Genomic DNA, 24,448 nt, shown 5'->3' with positions numbered 1-24,448 from the left:
GTACGCGGGTTCAAACCCGGCGGAGGTCGTGGAATTTTTAAGGGCGGAAAAATTCAGGGAACAAGTCCTCCGGAAGGGACTTTAAGCCGTGTGTCCCGCGTCGTGTATTTACGGCGCGTAAAGAACCTCATGTCTCTAGGAGACCTCTGAGCTAAATTACAAGCCTTTTCCCGCCCAAGTAGTCTCCAATGCCTCTGGTGGATGGGGGAAGCATCAAGGTACCGGGGGCCGACCTCGTTGGCTCTACGGGAGCTGATGGCACGCACCGTTACCGGTAGGGTATGGCGACAGTAGAAATTAAAAGGGGGACGCACAGTGGACCAATAACTGGTCTAAGTGCATGGGGAAACCCACCCCCTCTCATAATACATACATACATAATGTCGGAGACCAAGTTTCACACCCATACAGAACCACTGGCAAAATTTAAATATTATGTAATTTTCCTCCATGGATTTCAAAGTATGTGAGGCCGCACCCCAAAATATTATTGTGTTTTATCTCGCCTTTCCACATCCTCCAGTTCCTCCCGTCCTCTTCCCAAGACCGGATCAGTTCCCAATCCTATATGCCCCATCCTCCTTGCACCCACAGTGAAAAGCGAGTGCCAGGCTCGGTGAGAAAGAAAGGCATTTTCTTCTTACACCGCTAATAATTTCAGAGTTGAAAGAACGTTCGAGAGACGGAGGGATGCAAAGAAGGGAAGGTTATTGAGATCAAATTGGTGTTGACTGAGGGGTAATATGGGTTCCTCGAAAGAAGCTTTGAGCCTCAAAATTCTTTCACATCACACCTCAGTACAGCTGCACGCAACAAGAAATATATTACATCAGAGGACTGTCGTTCTATAGCAGAAACAAAATAGAAATGGAACAAAATATTTGTTCCCGGATTTAACTTGCCGGTATCGACAAATAAATGCATGTTCACGAGTTGATCAGTAAGTAAAAATAGGCAGAAATTGATTATAGCTGCTTCTTTATTTATAGCTTTAAAGATTATAATTTTATTTCACTTAAAAGATATTTTTGTTATTGCACGTATTTATGGCAGTCCCTGACAAGTTGCACAGTGCAGTAAGGCAGCCATCGCCCAGACTTGTGTCACACAGTGACGTTAAATTGGAAATGTGATATGTTCCTGGATTATGCTGAAAATGTAACCAGGACTGGCAAATTGAAGGGATCACCATATTCATGGTTGCATAGTTCAGCATTATTTTCTCACTGCCTCATTTTATTTCTTACGAACAGGAGAACTTACACATAGAAAACACAGCTTCCTCTACTGTTGCTTGGCGCAGACCACAAAGAAAACACATCTTCCTCTATTGTTGCGTGCCGCAGATTACATAGAAAACACAGCTTTCTCTATTGTTTCTTGGCGTAGACTACAAAGAAAATACAACTTTCTCTGTTGTTGTGTGGCGCAGATCATATAGAAAACACAGCTTCCTCTATTGTTTCATGGCGCAGACCACAAAGAAAATACAACTTTCTCTATTGTTGCGTGACGCAGACCAAAATAACACAACTTCATCTATCGTCGCGTTGCGCAGACCGCATAGAAAACACAACTTCCTCTCACAAAGACACCTGAAAACTCATCACCCTTACATGTTTCGATCCCTACGGATCATCCTCAGAGGGCATATATACTTTTTCCGGAAACTACCATTACAATAGGTGTTAAATTATATACATACACATATAATGTCTGAAATACACAATGTACACAATGTTCAACTTTACACAGTCACAGCAGCCTTCCTGGTATTAACATTTCTAAAGTTTTTTAAAAAACTTTGTTGTTTAAGATAAAAATTTATAAACCATGCCGGTTCGTGTCAATTCTCCTATTGTCTTTCTTGGAGCTGGCTGATCTTGTGCTGCCTGTCTATCTTGAGAAAGGAGATTCTTAGTATTGTCCGTGTTTGATCATGGTTTGCTGTGTTTACACTGTACACTGAACAGCCAGGCTCTGTTGAATGATACCAGCTGAAGCTATTTCCTTAATCATCAGCTAATGATCTGCTCCTACCTAACACGATTTGCCTTACTGCGGTGTGCAACAGGAAAGTAACCAGGCAGTTTGCGAGGGATTGCTGAAAACAGAAAAATTTCAGTTAAGTTTCCTGGAAGACGAGATTCGTCGATGTTGGATATAAGATATTTTAGAGATTATCTCCGTCATAAGGAAGAGATGTGATGATGATATGAAGTTATTATCATTGACAAAGCAGCCCTTTTTGAGCCATTACCCTCCTTCGAAGCTTCTGCCAGTTTGCATCTGGATTTCATATATTTGGGTTTTGCAAAGGTACATAATTTTATAGAGAAAGGTCGTAGATTTGAGTTCAAACACCCCAAGCTGGAGGACCAGGTCTCTGTATTTATGTCCCTCAGTGACAGGGTGTCCCAGTTATAACCCCAGGCACTGGGTTCCGTTTTCATCGCCTCCAACGACTCACAGGGCTAGGGTGAAGATATTGTAACTTGCTTCTTCAAGGGTATGCGACATAATGACGCCAATGTCTGATGGAATAGACTGCCTCTGTGATCTAGTGGTCAAAGTTCATGGCTACAGATCCAGAGGTCCTGGTTTCGATTCCTGGCACTACCACATTTTCTGAGAAGTGGTCTGGAACGGGGTCCACTCAGCCTCGTGGGGATAACTGAGGAGTTATTTCAAGGAAATAGTGGCTTCGGTCTAGAAAACCGAAATTAACGGCCGTGGGGATCGTTTGCACTGACAACGCGAGACCCTCTATCCGCTAAATTTGACATTAACTTCGCCGACAAGCGGCGGTCGCTCGGTCGGTATAGTTCGCTTGCGGACTAAAACCACGCGGTTTGTTTTTGTTTGTTTGTTTGTCTGATAGAATGGTGGACGACACTTCGATCGTCAATCTGGATAACTGCTTCACTGTCATATTTCCAGAGACTGGTTTCTAGCAGCAAACTACCGCTTTGTCTGTGATTTTTGCTTTGCCATGAGTTGTTGATATCAGTTATAATTTTCACCACTTACTAACGAAAGCCGTTGTTGCTGAACTGAAATTTACAGACGACTAATCAGCTCTATCGATCAGTCTTTTTGAGATGATAATTATGACTCAGCTTCAGCCCTTATAATTTGCGGGATCGAAAATTTCATTAACGTGTCCACAAGAGCCTGTTATCTATTATATCCCGAGCCAGATGAATCCAGTTGACACATTAATATCCTATTCTGCTTCTTATATGCTTCAGGCTGTTTTTGCTTCACTTATTTCTTACCCTGAAGATCGAGGCGACATTTTTCTCCGAAACATCGGTTGACGTTTATCGAATTACACGACATTACAACCTAGAACACCGTTGTGAGAAATTTATATTACTATTATCCTAACTAAAATTGAGTAAGAGTCAACAGATATAATTATGTTCCTTTTGAGAATGAGGTTTATGCCCAAATATGCCCAATCCTTCAAGTCTACACGGCATATTTTAGTTCAGCGGACAGTTTAGGCTCATAACGAATGTTTAGAGTAGACTATTTCCCTCCAGTACTTCTAGAAATAAATTACATTTTGAATTCTCCGGACCAATGTACATAAAAATATCAGACAATTTCCATCACGCCTCTCTGCATTAAGGTTGATTTTGTTACATTTCTGTATTACCTGTGTTTGATACATTTTCCGTATGCAGTGTAGGCCAACATGAGGCATCGTACCAGAAGATTGATGTCTAACATAAAGGTAGATTTAGGCCTAACGAAGATTAATGCAAGGTATAAAGGGCCTATTCTTCTGCTAGATTATAAGACTTGGGGTTTGAGAAGAGGGTGTATTACAAGATACATACGTAAATGCTCCAGCGGTTAGCTACTCTGTTAAAGCGAAGACTGACGGCCGTGGCTTCAAGCGATTGAAGAGGTAAATGCTTTCGGGATGCTCTAAGCATTACGGCTGATAATCAGAATACTGTCACCTTGTGGCGGTCTGGGTGTTGTTTGTCTCACAGCATAAGTTGAGTACCTGATACCTGTACCTTTGTCCCTGTTCAGAAAGACAAAGTTCTCTCTATGCTTAACTAAACATTACGCCATGAAGGCGTATGGGGAATGGATGTATAGATCCACATTTTCTAGATCTTGGCACTGGCTGGAGTTGAGTTGTCAGCTTCACGCCCCTGCCTCTTTACTCCCGGGAAAATACCCATTGGATAGGAAGTTGGGTGGACCCCAGAGCCGGTCTGGACCACATGTAGAAATGAAAATTCTTGCCCCTACTGGGACTCGAACTGCGACCCCTTGGTCATCCAGTTGCTATACCGAATACGCTAGCCCGGCTCTTCGGAAGTTTGATAACGTATGCTTATTGTTGAAGACCCAGTTTTGACCCCAATTGCTATGCCATCTGTGAGCCGATTGTCTAGAAAATGTGGGAGTCTCGCTGTCTCACAATCCTATGGGTCTTCATGGTCTATTACACGGATAGATTAGCTTTTGCCATAGAAATGACAAACCTCATCTGTGTATTCATCCCCGGGTTTGAACCTAGTTTCTTCCATATATTTCTCACCGGAGTTAATTCACTTGAATTTAAATTGATAGTTCATTTTTGTATTATTTCTGCAAAATTGTAGTTGTGCATTTCGTTGGATATTTTATGGGCAAAAAAAATTTCGTCTACGAATTAGGTAATAGTGAGGGCATGAGAGAATATTTCGTATTGGAATTTCCATGAATGGGACCGAACGTGCAGGTATTCTGAATATCTGCTTCTGAACTATGCAGAAATTTCCGTCCCTCCTTGCTCCCAAACTGAGCAAATAAATCTGCAGAAATGGTGGCTGACTTAAGAACACGAGAACTCTATATAACTTCAAAATGACTAATTCAATTAAATTCAAACATTTTTATTTATTTCAACATGTCATGGGAATTCTTTAAAAAGATTCGTTTTTTTGTCATGACTTGTACTTTTCGTCAAGTATAATTAGAACGATAACATCAAGGAGGATGGGGCAGGGCATGTAGCACGAATGGGGGAGAAGAGAAATGCATATAGGATATTGGTGGGAAAGCCAGAAGTAAAGAGATCACTACGAAGACCAACATGTAGATGAGTGGACAATATTAAAATTGATCTTAAAGAGATAAGATGGTATGCTATGGATTGGATTGATCTGGTTCAGAATATGGACCAGTGGAGGGCTCTTGTGAACACGGTAATGAACCTTTGGGATCTATAAAATGCTGGGAAATTCTTGGGTAGCTTCTGAATTGGCGGCTTCTCAAGAAGGGCTCAGCTCCATGAGTGAGTGAGTAGGTTTTTTGACTTAAATCACAGATTTTAAGTAACATTATAAGGTGTGTTCCGGCTGTCATGTTTCTGAGCGTCTGCACAATATGTTCCACAAAACTTTCGTATCCTGTTTATTTGGTGTAATTACTAAGGCCACAATATAACTTGGATTAATGAGACAACTTAGAACTGCGGAGGGATTCACGATGCATCAGGAAAGGTTGGATCCCCGTGGATCGAGCACTGAATGAGTAACAGTTCCCGCTAGACCGTAAGTTCGGTCCTGTTCATTTAATGTAGGAACGATGTCTGATTCTGTTTCGCTTTTGCCCCTTTCCCTGCTCGACAGACTCGACAAAAACAGGAAACCAAAATTGTTGTAAGTAACATAACTATATGGTTCGGTCACTCTGAACTAAAACTGAAATGAGAGTATCATAATTATCGTGTAATGAAACGTTAGATTTTCATTATAACATGAACAATCATTTAATTCCTTTAATATAATATTAGGATTCTCATATTACCGTCCATATATGCCTACAGATGGGGTATGGATTGGATGATTGGATTTATTGATCACTGATACACACAAATCGGAGCTACAAGTAATTACAGCGCCGTCACTCCCCTCCACACTTTACAAATCACATCACCTGCTAAAATGTTTCCAGCCTTCTGCGTCTTAACCAGCCTTTCCCTGGCGACGGTTTCTAATAATGTAGATTCTTCACGGCTTTCCATGCAGCACTCAACTGAAAACTGCGAGCCTGGCAGCTCTTTCACACCAACTTCGTAGTCTTCTTTTCACAGACGAACTTCCAGCTAACTAGGTCTCAAATATTGTCTTCTTTATAACCACTTTGCACGGTTCACACCGAAAACTCCATTCTTCTATTGTTGCATGTGTATTTGTTTCCACGGGTGCGTGTTTACTGAGCTCTTGCTCAGAAACGGCCTTTTGTTTATTCGCATATTGTATAGCAACAGTTGTACGCTTTGTTCGTTTCGAAGTCGTTGCCTAATAACGGTTCGCTACCTACACAAGACAACAGAAGCACAGAAGAGACGCGGACAGATATCCATGTCTTGAGCGGGATTGAAATTCACGATAACAGTGTCTTAGACTGTGCGGCCATTGTGATCGGTGTTAACTAAATTAACAGTCAGTATTCAGTGTGTAAAACAAAATTATACAACCTGTCACGTGAATGGAATGCTGGTTTACTATTTATTATTACTATTATTATTATTATTAGAGGCGGTGGGTTTCCCCATACACTTAGACCAATTATTGGTCCATTGTGCTTCCTCCTTTAATTTCTACTGTCGCCATACCCTACCGGTAACGGTGCGTGTTATCAGCCCGTTCAGCCAACGAGGTGGGCCGTCGGTACCTGATATTTCCCCCATCTACTAGAGGCATTGGAAACTACTTGGGCGGAAAATTGTTGCCTAATTTTGCTCAGAGGTCTCCTAGAGACATGAGGTTCTTTTACGTGCCGTAAAGCTACGGCACGGGACCCACGGCTTAAAGTCCCTCCCGGAGGACTTGTTCCCTGAATTTTTCCGCCCTTAAAAATTCCACGACCTCCACCGGGTTTGAACCCGCGTACCTTGATTCATGAGGTGGGAACGTTACCCGTAGACTACGGAGGTCGCTAGTTTACTAAGTAATGTTTATAATAGGCCCGAAGTTTGTTACAATGAGCAGTTTTCTTCCTCAGTATAGGTGTAGGCTCCACTTAACTTCATTGTTAAGTTCGCTCATGCTACTGGATCATTCTGCTTCCATTAACGCTAATTACATCAGTATAATTTATTCGATTGTACCAATATAATCAATCATAAATAATTTGATTAGTTTAAAAATCTTCTTTAATTAAACCATGAATTAATTATATAATACAGAGCAATTAAAGGACTTAATGATGATCCACGATTTTCCACGCGCATTTCAATCGTTGTATACGACAGGTTATATTCGTTCTGTAGTTTAAGATCCTTTCTTCCTCCTGCAGAAAATTATTCTCTTGAAATTGCTTTAACCAACGTCTGGTAACATTATCTGAAGGCGGATCTTTTCCATATGAGTCCCATAGTGAAGTTGCGTTTTGATAACAGGCTTTGTTTCGAACCCAAAAGTACACCATTTTGAGGTATGACGTTATATTTTCTGCCAGATATTAGTGCGGCAAATACAGCGTTATCAAATAAAACTTTTTGTGTTACGCTTTCATATTCAATTATTAGTTTTACTTTGTTTCTCTGGTTTGAAAATTATAGGCCACAGAAACCCCGACAATAATTTCGAATCACGTTGTGCTAAGGTGTGTGCCACTGAAAATCCAACACACTATCCTTAATGAATAAAATGAATACCCGGCAAGTAAATTTCCTTTATGTTTGTTGGAAATGCTGTCGGATGAATTCTAATTTGGAATTTGGGATTCTCATGGCTGTAAGTAATCTGAGGTCTGATGTTGTGTAGTTTTATAAATGGAAACCAACGTCTCCAGAGGGACTTACTGTCCCCATCTTACGGCCAGTTCCTATTTCGGGGCTTCGAGCCATTTCTTCAAATTGATAAGTGTACGGCAATGAAACCCAGGACCCTTCGCATGAGAGACAAGCATAAATATTTTAAGAGCAGCAAAAGCGAGAGTGTAGTGTGAGCCTCCATCAGAAGGTAGAGGATATCGAGTACAGTGAGTAATATATTTTTGATGATCTGTATTCTAATTGTGTATGAGTCAGGAAATCAAACACCTAAAAGTATTGGACCTCTGTGGACTAGTGGTCAGAGTTCCTGGCTACATATTCTGAAGTCCCTGTTTCGATTCCCGGCCTAATCAGATTTTCTGAGAAATAGTGGGTCTGGAACGGGGTCCATTTAGCCTCGTGAGGATAATTTGGGAGCTATTTCAAGGAAATAGAGGCTCCGGTCTAGAAAACCGAAATTAACGGCCATGGGGATTCGTTCCGCTGACCACGCGACATCCTCTATCCGCTAAAGTTGGTACTAACTCCGCCGACTAGCGGCGGTCGCTCGGTCGGTATAGTTCGCTTGCGGACTAAAACTACGGAGTATTCTAATTGTGTTCTTAAGGGGCATAAAAAATTTTGAGAATGTGGGTTGTATTTCATATGACATAATTCTTACTTAGAAGCTTATACTCTATAGACCGGTCAAGATATTTCTCGACTCTTATGGAATTCGAAGGTTCATAACCGTATTCACAAGAGCCCTCCACTGGTCCCTATCCTAAACCAGATCAATCGAATCCACAACATCCCATCCTATATCTCTAAGATCCATTTTAATATTGTCCACCCACCTACGCCTTTGTCTTCCCAGTGGTCTCTTTACTTCTGGCTTTTCCACCAATATCCTATATGCATTCCTCTTCTCCCCCATTCTTGCTACATGCTCTGCCCACCTCATCCTCCACGACTTGATAATTCTAGAGAACAATAAACAAGTATTTTTATGGGTGATAAAGAGAATGTTGCGATAATACTCCTGTTTGCGAGTACTTGACAAATTTAATAGACTCTTTTTGACGGTGTTTATGAAGCGTAGAGGCTGAGTGCCCTTTGAGGGCTCCGATGAACCGCCGCCAGGGGCGGGGCGGGAAGCTGATTTCTCTCTTCATTTTGACCTATTATGCAAGAGAAGCGCGATTGTTCCCTGCCTTTACACAAATATAAGAAGAGATGATGACATCAGAAACGGAGAGATCCAAGAAAATTCCTTATGACATCGAGCAGTGGAGGGTCTTGACGGAATACATAACCCCGCCATTATTCAGGGTGAGCTGCGAAAGGAATTTGATGCGAGCTTGCGAATTACAAAAGGAATGAAGAACTTAAGTGTTGGATTCCTGCCACACTTCAGAACCTCACACTAATGATATTCACTTAAAATCCTGAATTTTGTGTTAACTGTGGAGAAAATCCTGTAACATCTCACGAAATTTACAGGCCAAGAGCTTAAGGAAATGATTCATAACAGTAACCAAACAACTTCTTTGAAGCTCGCATTCCTCAAATATTATTGTTCCGACAGAATTACTGGGTTGTTTTACTTTCCCCATCATCCGGAATTGTAGGAAATAAAAAATGCGACGTTTCGGAAACAGGACCGGTTTCCGTCTTCAGGTGAGGATGGAAGACACCTACTCAGTTGGGCCCCTTAGAAAGAGCTAATCCCAATCACAGTACACTTATATTTCTTAGAGGCCCAACTGAGTACATGTCTTCCCTCCTCGCCTGAAGACGGAAACAGATGAAGATTCCGAAACGTCGTGTTTTCTATTTCCTAGAATTCCGGATGATGGAAAGAGTCCAAAAACCCAGTAATTCTGTATGTTATCCACCATCGTCAGAACCCTTTAGAATCTATTTTTTCTGAGCCTATAAAACTTGACGAATATCAACCATTCATAGAGGACACGAGATCTTTGTGATTTATACAAATTTTCTTTTGTGATCTAAAATTTATATAACTTTATGGTAATTGAACGCAATTGTAGGGAAATTTCTTAGATCCTTCTACGAAAATGGGATATTTGTTTGTTGCCATTGGTAACACTGAACTAAATGACAAGATGGCGTCGTACATGACTGATCTGAATGTGTTTGTTGTCAGATACTTTTACTCTTATGGTAATTCTTGTTCTGCTGGTTCAGACATCAGTCCTTTGTACTAAACGTTGTACACATCTGCTTCAGCTCTGTACGAATGTATGCTCTAAGTTATCTCTTCGCACGTTTACCGTACACTTCATCAGGCTGTTAAACAATCCGGTACCTACTCTCCCTCAATCGATGTTACAGTGCGAACAAAAAATTCTCTAAGATATTGTTTTTCCACAGCAACACAAGAACCTCTAAAAGATAAAAATGTTGTGATAACACGTCATTTATTATCTGTCGAATAGGACGCCATCTTGTTACTCAGCTCAGCTTGTCAGTGGCGTGTCATGTGAGAAAAACATTCTATATATTCGATGTTGTCCAATGTATTTATTTTAAAATTTTGACTCTTCGAAATTATATTCTGCTTCCTTCTTCGGGTGACGGAATAAATTAAGGAATCGTATTTCATTGGGGCTTCTAGCAGAGCTAGTATTAAACTCCATCAATACTTCCAAATTAGTAGGAATATGTATTATCCTGTCACTTGAAGAAGGAAACGTACGCAGTTTCCGAAACATTCTGATATAAAACTCTAGGACATAATGCTATGTACAGAATTTCAAACTAAAATGGTTCTAATCGTAGTAAGAAAGCTGAAGATTTAATGAATAAGCTATCAGTTTGTTATTGTTACTGCCTGTACATAAATCTATTAGTAACGCGGAATTACTATCAATTATTTGAACTCAACTTTCATGAGCTACTTTCGTGAAGGACATAAACTTGTTACACTCAACAAAGGTACTAAACGCAAAAGGAGCAGTGAATGATATGTTTAACTACTGACACGAAACGGGAAATGCAGAATAAATATATATTTTACATTTTTAAATATGAAATTCCAACAGAATGCAAGACAACGAAAAACAATTACTTTAATAGATACCGAAATATGTGGAGTTAATTTATTTTCAGAATTTTTAACAAATTCATCTGCACACCAAATAATTCAGTTATCTTATAAAAGTTGTTCTTGAGTTTAACTAAGCACTACGCCATGAAGGCGTATAGAGGAGTGGATGTATAGATCCATATTTTCTTGACCTCGGCACTAGTTGGAAGAGAGTCGTCAGCATCACGCCCCATCTGCTTTACCCCCGTGAAAATAGCGACCGATACCCATTGGATATGAGGCTGGGTGGGCCCCAGAGTCGGTCTGGATTATATGGAAAAAGAAAATTCTTGACCCTACCGAGACTCGAACTCCGAACCCTCGGTCGTCTAGCCCGTAGCCAGTCGCTATACTGACTGAGCTATCTGATAGCGAAACAAAATACGGACATACTTCTGAAGACTTTGTCAGTAACAGATAAGTATTACGCCGAAAGAAATGCGTTACGATATTCCTGTGTTTTCCAGAAGTTGTGATAGGTACATGTGTAAATTGGACCGTCAACATAGCGAAAGGAAGGATGTATTCAAGATTAAGACTAAATAATGTTACGGCATCTCTTACTGGTTTATTTTGAGCAGGTGTGTGCTACATGTTTCTACCTTTTACTTTCCTCATCATCAAGGAAATTCTATAAAACAGAAACCAAGCTACTTGAATTTAGTTGCCATAAAATGGATTCATATTATACAACAAGTGACCAGAAGACGAGGAAGAAGACGTAAGAAGATGCTGGATGACCTTGGGGACAGAAGAGGATATTCTCATTTGAAGGAGAAAGCTCTAGATCGCATTAAATGGAGGAACTGTTTTGGAAGTCACTGTGGACCTGTCTGACAGATTACTGATGAATGAATGAATTATGCAACACTCTGTAGGTACGTTTATTAGCGAATACACCTTAACGAATGTCAACAATATATTTATTTTTTCCCCTCGGCACTACAGCCCCAGTGGGCCTAGGCCTAGCTCCATGAACTTCTCCTTTCACTTCGGTTTTTTCTAGATCTTACACACTCGGTAGGACTCCTTGGGCGGGTGATCAGCTCGTCTCAAGGCCTCTACCTGTATACAAACACAGAAAAACGCACACACACAAACTAAACATCTGTGCTCTGAGTGGGATTCGAACCCACGATCCAGGTTTCCAAGCGAGCGAAGACAGTACATGCCTTAGACCGCTCGGCTACCGTGACCGGCGTCAACAATATATAAACTAGTTAAATCAAAATTAAACCTGTTTTAGAGGTTCAAAACAAACATATTACAGATATATTTTTATTAATATAATAATTCGTAAAACAGGTAGTAAAGAAGTTAAAATTCAGGTTCCTCTCGTCGTGATAAATGTTTATATGAAGTAATTCCTAACCTAAGTCATCTTCAAGTATGTTACGATTAAACGTACAACAGTTTCTTCGTGTTTTCTTCGGGTCATGGATATTACAATATCCTGCACCGATGCGCGGCGTGGGGTTTTTTTTTTTAGTTTCAGTTTTGAAGCTTCCTATTAATTGTTCTGTGATTTTTACACCTGTATTCACCCGCACACATACTGGGATGATTCTGGATTAAAGTGCAGAGAATTGGATTTTAAATATGTTTTATATAGGTTACCCACATTAGTGTAGTATTGTTCGTGTAACGGCACTGCAAGGTGATAGATAATATAATTGAAAATAAATATTCAATATTCCTGTATCAGAATAAATATTTGAATTTTTTATTTGGATGAATTCAGTATGGTGGAACCTCGAGCTTCGAACACTAATCCTTCCAGGAGACGGTTAGACTTTGAAGTTGTTTCACGATCGATTTAAATTTCCCAGTTTGAAATAATGTAAATTAAATTAATAAGTTCCAGACCCCCAAAATATACCCAGTATAAAACACTTTAAATGCATATTTCAAAAGATCATATTGATAAATAATGAAAAATCAAGTACAGTTAATTTTAATAATTGAATATATTTATTTATAATAGTATATACATAAAAACATTGTACAATAATCAATCAATAATAACAGTAGGAGGGATATTACTGTTCATTGGAAGGGGAAGTACCCTTCTTTCATCTGGAATCCACTAGTTGAGCGTTGTGATTCATTAATATATTACTACCACTTGATTTTTCTTTGGAGAGAAAAATGTTTATATCATTTGTTTTGTCTATTTTTTTTCTGAAATATTGCATTACATTCTCATTAAACAGGTTGGTACTCTAGTTCACAGCTGCGATATTAGGGCACCACTTCTCTGCAAGGCTTGACGACCACGTGATTCGACATTCCAGTTTTTGTTCGAGTTTCAATTGTTCGAACATCAGATCATTCGAAGTTCGAGAGCCCACTGTATTTATGGATAGGAAGATGACTTTCGGCTCTGTTGATGGTTACGAAAGTTGCGGAGGACGCTGTTGCCTCATCTTCAGAACAGAATGAAGTACTCTGAACATGAGAGCAGTAAATCCCGCCGAAACACTGGCAAACACCTACAAGACTACCTTGTATTATAAGCAGACACCAAAATGTAAACTTTCATCTCCGTGAGAACCCGAGATGTCACTTGGGAAGGTTTTCTAGTGATAAACTTTACAAAACTTTAGACTGTTATGTTTCTTATAGCACCTAAGGGCACGGAAGTATCGCCTGATTCTAAAGTAGTTTAATGCACATTCGGGTAATCTTGTTTAAGAAATGCAGCATCCAAATAACTTCAAAATGTGATTAACTTGCGATACAGCGTTCAGTCGGTTATGTGGCTCGTCACGTGTTGCCTCTGAAATCTCAGTAACCACAGCTACCAGAGGGCCCCATGCCTAAATGGCTCGACAGATCTTCAATGAGAGCAGTTTTTCAAACATCGAATGATATTCTTCTGTAATTTCGCAAGTAGCAGCACATTTTCACTTACTATTTGCGTTGTATTTGAGCCAAATCCAGAAATTATTTTGAATGCCCTTGCTCATGTTTTTCATATCATTATTTCAAATTAGCGTGTCAATTTTTTGGTCTCATGTTGGGGTGGGGGTGGAGTCCAGCTGGGTCCACTCGGCACGTTGGCCACTGAATGGCCTATTGTACCTGCCCCGGGTGATTATGATGATGGAGAATTTGGTGGAATGAAGACTGGCAAGGGAAACCGAAGTGCTCGGAGAAAACCCGACCCAGCACCACTTTGTCTACCACAAATCCAACTTGACCAGATCCTGGCTCGAATCCGGGCCGCCGCGGTGGGAAGCCAGCGATTAACCACTTGAGCTATGGCGCGATCTTGTCCATTCATCTGAATGGCAAGCAATAGTCTTCTTTGTATCAAGCCATGAGCTGTTCTCATAACGGTAAGGCTAAGACTGTAATTACAGGTCAGATATCTGGTCCTCGAGATATTGTCTGTATTCTCAGACACTCCAGGAAAATTCTAATATATTCGTAATCTTTATCTTTCATGTCCTTCTGAAGTCAAAGTCAAAGTTACTTTACTACTGGCAGTTTACCGCCAATCTATTCGTCTTGACGTCAAGCCCCTTGAGACTCACGACCATAGATTTTTCAAATAAACTTTTTAGTAATATTCTTTATTTAACATCCTCTCTTACGAGAAGATGTGTCCTATGAATATGCTTGGCCTTTAGTCAAGTGTACGTATCGCACTTACACCATGTTCGTCCTTCCAAAATGTAATTCCGTAAATAGCGGCAGTTGCTATGTAACGCACGCAACAATAGAACAACGAGGTTGTGCAACCTGTTTCTAAGCAAAGACTCGGTAAACATATGCCCGCGTTAAACACGGCTGTTTTTTCTATGTGGTCCACGCCGTGATTATTGCTATCCAACGACGAGGTAAATACACCTCTACAACAATAGATGATATGTTTTCTGCGGAGTCCGTGCCGAGGAGTTATCTTGAAGACAATTGGTGCTACAGTGGAGTTGAGAGTTCAACATTGATTTTACTTGAGGTTTCAGTTGTGGAGTATTAACCAGTGGCTAACGGAAGCTAGATTCGTTGCGAGGAAACGTTTACTCAAAACACTGCAGGGGAATAGCCGTTAATGAGAGCTGGGGGCCAGCAGCATGTACAAAAGAGAGACCCGTCCTCTCGTCAGAGAGGGCGTCCAACAAAAACAAGACCGTAACTGTCGAACAGTAATAAATTTCTGGTAAGACTTGCTGACTGACTGACTGTCAGTCGCAATGTGCCTTTGACTTGAATTGGAATTTGGTCAAGTTCTGGAGATGGCAGTCGAAGGTGATTGAGAAGAAATGGCAAGAAATGAATTAGACTGTGTGATTTGGAGTTACAGTGGACTGTTATAAATCCGTTGCCAGGATACGACTAGTGACGACTGATAACCTTAGTATGTGTGGAGGGTGCACCGTTAAGTGTGTAGATTAGCGATATTAGTTCCGAGTGGTGTGTATAAAGTGCCAATAAATCGAATCATCCAATCAAAAACCCATCTATAAGCCACACGCAAACTTTCTACATGTGACAATAAAGTGAATTAATAGGGAATAGCCCTATGTTAATAGGGAGTGCCCCAAAATACGGCATTAAACAAGTTAAAAACCTTCTCCTGGTGTAACAAAACTGAAGTGACTCATTTCTTTATTGTATAGTCAAAAATAATCACTTCTCAGACTTCCACACTTAAAATATAACCTGAGCGCATGTAACACGCACACGAACATACAGACATGCGCACTTGTGGAGTTTATCACTGAAACAGATAATTAATTTTTCTGATGAATAGGACATTGAACTAAGCAAGTAATTACATTTCCAGCAGTATAAGATCATGTTTCAACACCTCAAATGTCAAAGCCCGAGGCTGGACATGAACCTGAGCTTTCTATGTTGGGCTCTAAAGAGAAACTGAAATCAACATAACTGCATTTTATAATAATAAACATTTCGAAATTAAGAAACCATTAAAGAGTCAGTATAATATAATATATATTGTCGAGTGTTTGCTAGGTAACGTGACGAGAAATTTACGTGGGTCTCGGATTTGAACGGATATGTATTGGACAGTCACTTGTACACTCTAAAATAAATTGATTCACACTTATAACGTCTTCGGACGTTTCCTGTTCACTATTACACTTACTTGCGCCTCTGGCCGCGCCATAGCTCAAGCGGTTAGTCGCTGGCTTCCCACCGCGGCGGCCGGGGTTCGATCCCGAGTCTGGTCAAGTGGGATTTGTGATGGACAAAGTAGCGCTAGGGCAGGTTTTCTCCGAGTACTTCGTTTTCCCCTGCCAATCTTCATTCCACCAATTGCTCCACAATCACCCTCGCCTAACATCTGGGGCTGGTACAGTAGGCCAGAAGTGGCTGCAGTACAAGGGACTTAGTCCCACCCCACTAGCAACAAAAAATACTTGCACCGTTGATCTTAGTGAAGTGTCTTCTGCTCTGCTGGGAGCTCAACTGTCCTTGGTCCCTTATCGGATACGAACTGTTATATCTTGCACTCGGACTGAATAGGGAACACCTTGTCGAAGGGTGAATTTCTCCCGCTATTACGCAACGATTCTTATAGTAGAAACGTGATTACTGAGCCATTGACTAGCAATGGACGCCCGCTGTGATTCCGATATCCCGGCTTTCAGGCGGCATGTCACAATATAATTTCTTCGCATGATACACTATTTTGTACTGTTACAGTTTTATGACCCTAAAAGTTCAAATTTAATCTGATAGTGAGTTGAAACACTCAAGTATTTATTTCGCTACCATTTCCCTCCGTAAGGCCGGTAATTGTGTTACACACGACAGCTAGTTAACTCGTGCGTGTGTGCCTGCGTGCGTACATGTTTCTCTGCCTTGCGGTCTGGAGAAATGTAGGCAGGACCATAGCCTTCTGTAACCTAATTTTAGTTTACGCAGTAATTGTGACTTTCATCATCTTCATCAATTACCTCGTGAATTTGCCAATTGGAGCATAGTCTCTGAAATGACCTGTCTTTGGGAGCCTGAAACTAAAGACTGTAAGCGCTTAAGATTCATGCATTCATCAATGGCTCTACAACCCTTTGTTGGGCCATCGCCTCTTCTTCAGTTTCGTAATCTTTCTTACACAGAGGGTAGGACCCCTTGGACGGGGGATCAGCCCATCGCAAGGCCGCTACCGACAGGCAGGACAACACAAACAAAGAATAAACGCATACACAGACGTCAATATCTTGATTAGGATTCGAACCCACGATCCCAGTGTTCGAGCGAGCGAAAACAATTGATGCCTTAGACCGCGGCGTCACCGTGATCGTTTAAAATGTGTATAGGAATTCTAGAAGATTTTATATGGGACTGTATTGTTAGGGGAAGACCACAGTTCAGCGGTAGTTATAGTTGGATATCAAAATATTGTGACCTGGTTTGTCAACTTTCTACAGAGTGACAATGTAGTCTCCATTGATTTTGATGTCATCACCATATGTGGGACATTTTAAGTGTCCCTGATGTTTACGTGTAGAATATGGGTAACGAATTTCTTCGAGCGAAACAGATGTCCGGATTTACTCAAGCAGACCCACTAATATAATGGGTAACAAACTTTCCAGGACCTCAGTAATTAGAAATGGAATTTTAAAATATTTCTATTTCATCGAAGTTACTTTAGCTGCAAGCCGCGCCATAGCTCAAGCGGTTAGTCGCTGGCTTCCCATCGCGGCGGCCCGGGTTCGATCCCGGGTCTGGTCAAGTGGGATTTGTGGTTGACAAAGTGACGTTGGGGTAGATTTTTCCAAGTACTTCGGTTTCCCCTGCCAATCTTCATTCCACCAATTGCTCCACAATCACCCTCACCTATCATCTGGGGCTGGTACAATAGGCCAGAAGTGGCCGCAGTACAAGGGACTTAGTCCCACCCCACTTGCAATAATAAATAAATAAATACTTTACTCGTAGCTGCGCAGAAAAACGAGGCGAGATTTTTCTTACAATCTTGAATATTAACAGCCGGTTCACGGTAGCCGAGCGGTCTAATAAGGCATGTACTGTCTTCTCTCACTCGGAAGCTGGGATCGTGGATTCGAATCCCACACAAGGCATGGATATTTGGAATGGGTATGTGTTCATTCTGTGTTTATGTTGTCCTGTATTTAGGTAGAGGCCTTGCGATGAGCTGATCACTCGTCCAAGGGTTCCTACCGTCTGTGAAATGATCAAAATAAAAAACAACCTCGACACCGAAAGGTCTAAGAGGAACGGATTGAGTAAGTAAGTTGAATATTAAGCCACACAGTCCACAAAGAGAAAATAATTTGAAGGTATTGGATCATGATGAGAATAGAGATTATATTTAGAAGATTCGACATCGAAGCTTAAGTCGAACAGCCCTTTCAGATCAGTACGGTTCTAGAAAACATGTGAGGTATGACGTATGCTACAGAATTGGTAGTTAAGACAGGCAAGAGTAGTCGAAAATATGTGAGACAAATTGGAGTAAAACATCAAGAACGCTAATTGAATCGAATATTTAGAGAGAAGATAGGTACGAATTATTTTTCATATTTTGAATTTCATATTCAGAACGCTTCTGCCACCCACTCAGCCTAATAGTTAGTAGATAACGAGACCTCCGTCCGAAAGACCTAAACCACCGAAGCAGGAATCTAATCTGTCCCTTCCATTTATTTGAATTTTAAGAAATGTTACAGATATTCCCCTACTGCCTACCTTACAGGCGGCGTGATATCATTCATAGACACAAAAAGTAGTACCTGAAATAAGAAACTTGAAAATTTATATTATGAAAAATTTCATTGGGTTGATCTTTCTTGCAGTTATTTTATAATTTTTAAATATTTACAAATTTATAATTTATTTCAAACGAGGGTACTTCGAATTATATTTCTATAACAAAGAAGGCCCCAGCTGCTATAGGAATACGAAAGTTGATTGTCTTGTTCACACACAAAAAGAACTTCAATTTTCCATGTTGTGATTCATATTAACTCAGTTTATGTCCACCTATTTCTTCAAGATTACTTTGAATATTATGTTTCCATCTACATCTGGGTCATCTAAGTTGTTTCTAAGATCTAAAAGTTTGTAATGATGGTACAATAGTACAAATATTATGTTTTCGGACATTATCCATTGTCTTGTCTTTATCTAAAAACCGTCCTGTTTATTTTTCAAAACACAGCGTTTCGGAGATTGGATTCTGTCTCCATCTTCCGGTAAAACCTACTCAGTTATGCCCAATCGGTAGATTAGTCCCTATCTCCATACATCTGTACCAGCTCTAAGATACTTCTGTGTTGCAAGGCCTCATACGTGTGGAGTTTCAATAATTGAATAATTTCTTAGCTCTCGCAGATGTTTTGTGTTGTGTTTGATTTATGTACGCCATCTTGCAGCTGGTACACGTGTCCAGAGATAGGGACTAACTCTATCTCTTGGGCCCCACTGAGTAGGTTTTACCTGAAGAAGGAGACAGAATCCAGTCTCCGAAACGTTTTGTTTTGAAAATTAAACAGGACGGTTTCAGGATAAAGACAGAAAGATGGATAATGTCCAAAAACATAATATTTTACCAAGTTGTTTCTGCTTTTCAGGTTTTAATTTCTTGTAATGCGTTTATGGAAAAAAAAAACGAAAGTTATGCAGGATATAGATCAGCTTTAATTACATAGAACTCAAAGTTGCCTAGCAACACTATTTCTTCATGAACATGCTTATTTACTAACCACAACTGCATATCAATTTCATCATATGTTTTCTTCCAAAGAGGAACCCAGCGCGTACCTCCCGTTTCCTCGAACTGGCTTTGTTTCTTTTCCATATTCTTGGTGTAAGAACCGCTAGTCATTCTGTGCTGAGTCCATGAGAAGCAGCCCTTGGGTCTACCAGTATCAAATAACTCCTCACTTCTCACACCCAACCCTCAAAACACTTGACAAAGTATTCTCCGCCTGCAAGGTATACCTCCCCACCTTCCAACTGTGGTGTTATATTCAGTTAATAGCAGCCTCATGAAAGTTTTATATCACGGAACGAAAAGCTTCAGTATGCATAATGCAAATGTGATGCATTGGGCGGGGTTTTCAAGAGAACATCCTCTTCCCTGTCTCTGTCTTCTGGCTTGTCTCTTTTCTCAACCATTCTATCTCTCCTTCAGCCTGAGTCTTCTCCTTATGACTGTCACATTTCAACAAAGTTGGACACCATGGGCGAGCAAGCCAGTTGATATGAATATCCCAGTCCCAAAGGAGGTCTCTTCTAAAACGAGTTTTCTCTGTTTGTATATATGTGAGTTACGGTCAGGATTTTCGTGCCCTGAATTTCATGTCCATTTCTCTTCGTAATGTCGGCTCGTGTTTAATATAACATATATTATATCCGTAAAACCACAAATAACGGAACACAATTTGTTTGCTACAAAAAGATTTTGTCGTACAAGCGTGTCCAATGGATAATCGTCTGGCTTTCCAAAATTCTTTTCGTGAGAATGTTTTAATTTCGAAATGATATCGTTGATCTCACTTAAAGTACATGAAATAAATTTCAGGGCTTTAAAAAGTGTAGTTTTTAAAATAAATTCTAGTTTTAGCAACTTTACTTAATATTATGTGACATATTTCTTAATGCAGATTAAAATTATTAATTCCGAAGTTGGAACTTTGCTTACCATTTGCTCATTATGTGGTAGAGCTCCTGAAGAAAACCAGAGCCGGATGCAATGTTTTGTTGCTTTATTTGCCTGCAATTCGCTTACCTGCAGTCACTCGAAATTCTGTTTGTTGGTAGTGCGGTAGGGCTAAGTCCCTTGTACTGCGACCATTTCTGGCCTATTGTACGAGCCCCACATGAGAGGTGAGGGGAAACCGAAGTACTCGGAGAAATCCTGCCCCATCGCCTCTTTGACTACCACAAATCCCACTTTAGCAGACCCAGGATCGAACCCGGGCCGCCGCGGTGGGAAGCCAGCGACTAACCGCTTGAGCTATGGCGCGGCCCTCCCACGAAATTAAAATGACTTCCTTAATATTTTTGGAAAGTTATTTTCAGAACAGATATTACATTTTATTGCAAAATATACAGATTAATACTAGACACTACACACTCTTTCGCCAGTATCTTCCAGATATCAATTTAGGAGTTTATAACATTATAGTAGTTGTAGTGGAAGTGACCGCCTTTGTGATCTAGTGGTCAGAGTTTCTGGCTACAGAACCAGATGTCCGGGTTCTATTCCTGACGCTGCCAGATTTTCTGAGAAGTAGTGGGTCTAGAACGGGGTCCTCTCAGCCTCGTGAGGATAATTGAGGAGTATTTCAAGGAAATAGCGGCTCTGGTGTAGAAAAACCGAAATTAACGGCCATGAGGAACCGTCACGCTGACCACGTGACGCCCTCTATCAGCTAAAGTTTGCACTAACTTCGCCGAGAAGCGGCGGTCGCTCGGTCGGTATAGTTCCCTTGCGGACTACAGGCCACCTAGTTTGTAGTGGAAGGAGGTCACGTTTTCGTATCTCTGACCGGAAACTGAATATCCTGACATGTATCTCTTTGTGTTGTATTTCTTCCGGGATACTGTTTGGTAATACTGGATACGAGGCTGTTCCTCCCGTCTGCAGTGGCTCCTGTGCATATTTCACTATACCTCGTTGCTATTTACCTCTTGCGACTTGATCTGGTGTTCTCAGCTAGATGACTTCTGCAGCCTAGTTCTGCAATATTTATTTTAGTATTGTTTCCAGTTTATCAGCTTTCTACGAAGCTTCTTCGTGTAAAAATTAATCAAAATCTGAAAATGTTAACCTAAATGTTTGCATTATTACAACTTACTTCCGTTTATTAATAACGTCGATTTATTTACTCTCTATACATTCTTATAAAATTCCAGAATTTCAATGTATTCTGATATATTTCATTTGTCCTAACATGGTGATACATTGCCTAGCATTTTCATGTTATTTTTCTTCATATACAACAATAATAATGTTGATAACAAAAAAAAACTCCTGAATTTAGTCCTCAAGCGAACTATACCGACCGAGCTACCGCCACTTTTCGGCGAAGTTAGTGCTAACTTTAGCGGATAGAGGGTGTCGCGTGGTCAGCTCAACGTAACCGCACCGTCATTAATCTCGGCTTTCTAGACCGGAGCCGCTTTTCCCTTGAAACAGCTCCTCAATTAACCTCACGAGGCTAAGTGTACCCCGTTCCAGACCCACTAATTCTCAGAAAATCTGGTAGCCCCGGGGATCGGACCCAGGACCTCTAGAGATGTAGCCAGAAACTCTGGCTACTAGACCACAGAGGCTGTCGATAATAACAGCAGCTTATGACTAAGGGATTCAGAATGAAACTCTCTCAAAAACTGTACTTATTGCCTGAAACCAGCAAACTTATGGCCTTCTTTCATGGAGAGATGAAAGAGAGAGTGTAAGGGCTTAGATTGCCGGAAATGATGGCTAAACTCCCGCGTGAATATCTGCTACTGACAAAGAGTTAGTCCCATGCCCGTCCTTTCTGCGGCTGCCATATTGAAGCTGGACAATAGAGCCCCCTGTGACAACCACAGAACTTCATGTTCATCTGTGACACGACCCTCTGCCAGCTCTTCCTTCATCAAGATACTAAACTGGTTTAGCAGTTGTGTTAAAGACATAACAGCGGGGGCTGTCAGTGGTAAGGTCTGTGGTTTGACTGTAACAAACTGAAAAACTGTTTCAAGTTCCGCTTAAACGTAATAGATAGTGATTTCAGAAAATTGTTGCAATATTTCACAGTTTCTTTAGTTTTAAAACAAATATCTGACATAATTATATGAACGTGGTAGCGTAGTTGGTTGACGCACTATGCTACAACCCGGATGGTCTCGGGTTCGATTCCCGATGTGGTCATTTGATTTTTTTTAATTGACCTAATTATTCCAGCTGCACTATAGCCCTGGGAACGACTCAGCTTCTACCTGAAAGGAGTACCAGGAATTTTCCTGGGGGTAAAAGGCGGTCAGAACGTAACGCTGACATTCTCACCGCCGCCTTTAAGCCGATTTTCTATAAAATGTGGTAGCTTCGACGACTTACAACCATGTGGACCTCCACGGTCTGTTACAGAAATAGCTTTTCCTTTCCTTCACATTACAGAACATAACTACATGTAACTATAACGCTATCTCTATTTCACACACTATGTAGTTGACTAGAGCACGTAGTAAATCTTCTTAGTCTCTTGTGTCTTCACCAGTCGTTGTCCGGTAACGGCTTCCAACTTCGCAGATCCCTCAACTTCCGTGTTCACGTCTTTACTGACCGGAGACTTTCTCGCAACTAACTAAACTCTAGGCTTGTCTTGCGTGTAACATCTCGGCACAGACCGCACAGGAAATACATATCCTAACATTTCTTTTATGTTTGTGTGACGCAGTTGGCGCACAGACCGCGTATAGATAAGCGCTTCCCAATTATTCAATTGGTACATGTTAGGAATCTGTTTCCTTGCAACGGGCCTTGTTTACAGTGTCGTTACTTAGCATCGGGTCTACGTGCTGGAAGTTTCTGAACTACTGACGGACAATTTCTTTCCATGAGACGGCCATAAGTAAAGTTTCTAGCTACAATGAACTTCCACGGTAGTCACTGCAGTGTACATTGCCATGAGACACCCGATACGAACCCCTCTGCTGTAAGTAACGAAACGTGAAACATTTGTATTGTTTTTTGCAGAAAAAGACCCCTACCCCGTGGACGCATTGCCAACCTGCAACCACGCCCTCTCCGTCTGCCAGGAAGAAAGAAAGTGCATAAAACTATTTGAAGACTTCAAAACGAATTGCAAAGTTCGAGACGGGAAATGTCGTATGGAGGACAGGTAAGAACGCTTCCATGTGACGTAAAGTCAGTTACATCAAGCACGGACTTGCAAAGCTTCCATGGTAGTGCTGTCCGTATTGCTTTTCCTTCATATTGAGAACCTTATTTTCGTACCGGTAAATTTTTCACCCTTGTCAATAACTAATTTTAAAAACAAAACGTGTCTGAATATTTTAATCTCTCGGAATAATAATTCAGTTCAATTCTTATTATTTATGAGCCGAATCAACAGCCGCAAAGCCAATTACAGACACAGCACAGTATAAATAAAAATAATTACATTATCTACAAACATAACATAAAACCAAAAACTAATTACAGAGAACCACTGGAGGAAAAACACATTAATGCAGACAAGTAAACATACAATAACGATAATAATAACAATAATTTAATTATCATAAATCTAAGTTGTTATTGAGAACTGAGAAATGAAACGTATAAATATTTAGGAATAATAATAATTCAATTCAATTCGTGTTTATTTACTTGCAAACTTAACAGCACAGAGGCCAATAACAAAGTTGGCACGAGTACATAGAAATATAGATATAACTATGAAACAAAATACAGATAAGACAGTCAATATAATTATATTAAATTAATAATAATTCAAAAAATTAAAGTTAGCATTAACAGGTGAGAAAATAAAATAAGTACATTTCGAATGGTTATTCCATTATGTGATGAGAAAGGACAATACATACACACATAGAAGTTAATA

General features: G+C 40.5%; 1 protein-coding gene across 1 annotated transcript in view; it reads left to right on the top strand.

The window, feature by feature from the left end:
- The window catches only part of LOC111862623, a 200,443-nt gene that overhangs the window by 56,213 nt on the left and 119,782 nt on the right, over positions 1-24,448 (top strand). The window contains exon 2 of the mRNA XM_023848141.2: positions 23,578-23,722. Within this exon, the coding sequence (XP_023703909.1) occupies positions 23,712-23,722 (11 nt within the window). The 5' untranslated portion in view covers positions 23,578-23,711. The remainder of the gene's footprint in view (positions 1-23,577; positions 23,723-24,448) is intronic.

This window comes from Cryptotermes secundus, unplaced genomic scaffold, assembly GCF_002891405.2.
Source record: "Cryptotermes secundus unplaced genomic scaffold, Csec_1.0 scaffold2487, whole genome shotgun sequence".
In the NCBI taxonomy this organism is placed as follows: domain Eukaryota; kingdom Metazoa; phylum Arthropoda; class Insecta; order Blattodea; family Kalotermitidae; genus Cryptotermes; species Cryptotermes secundus.
This window is presented reverse-complemented; position numbering and strand designations above follow the sequence as displayed.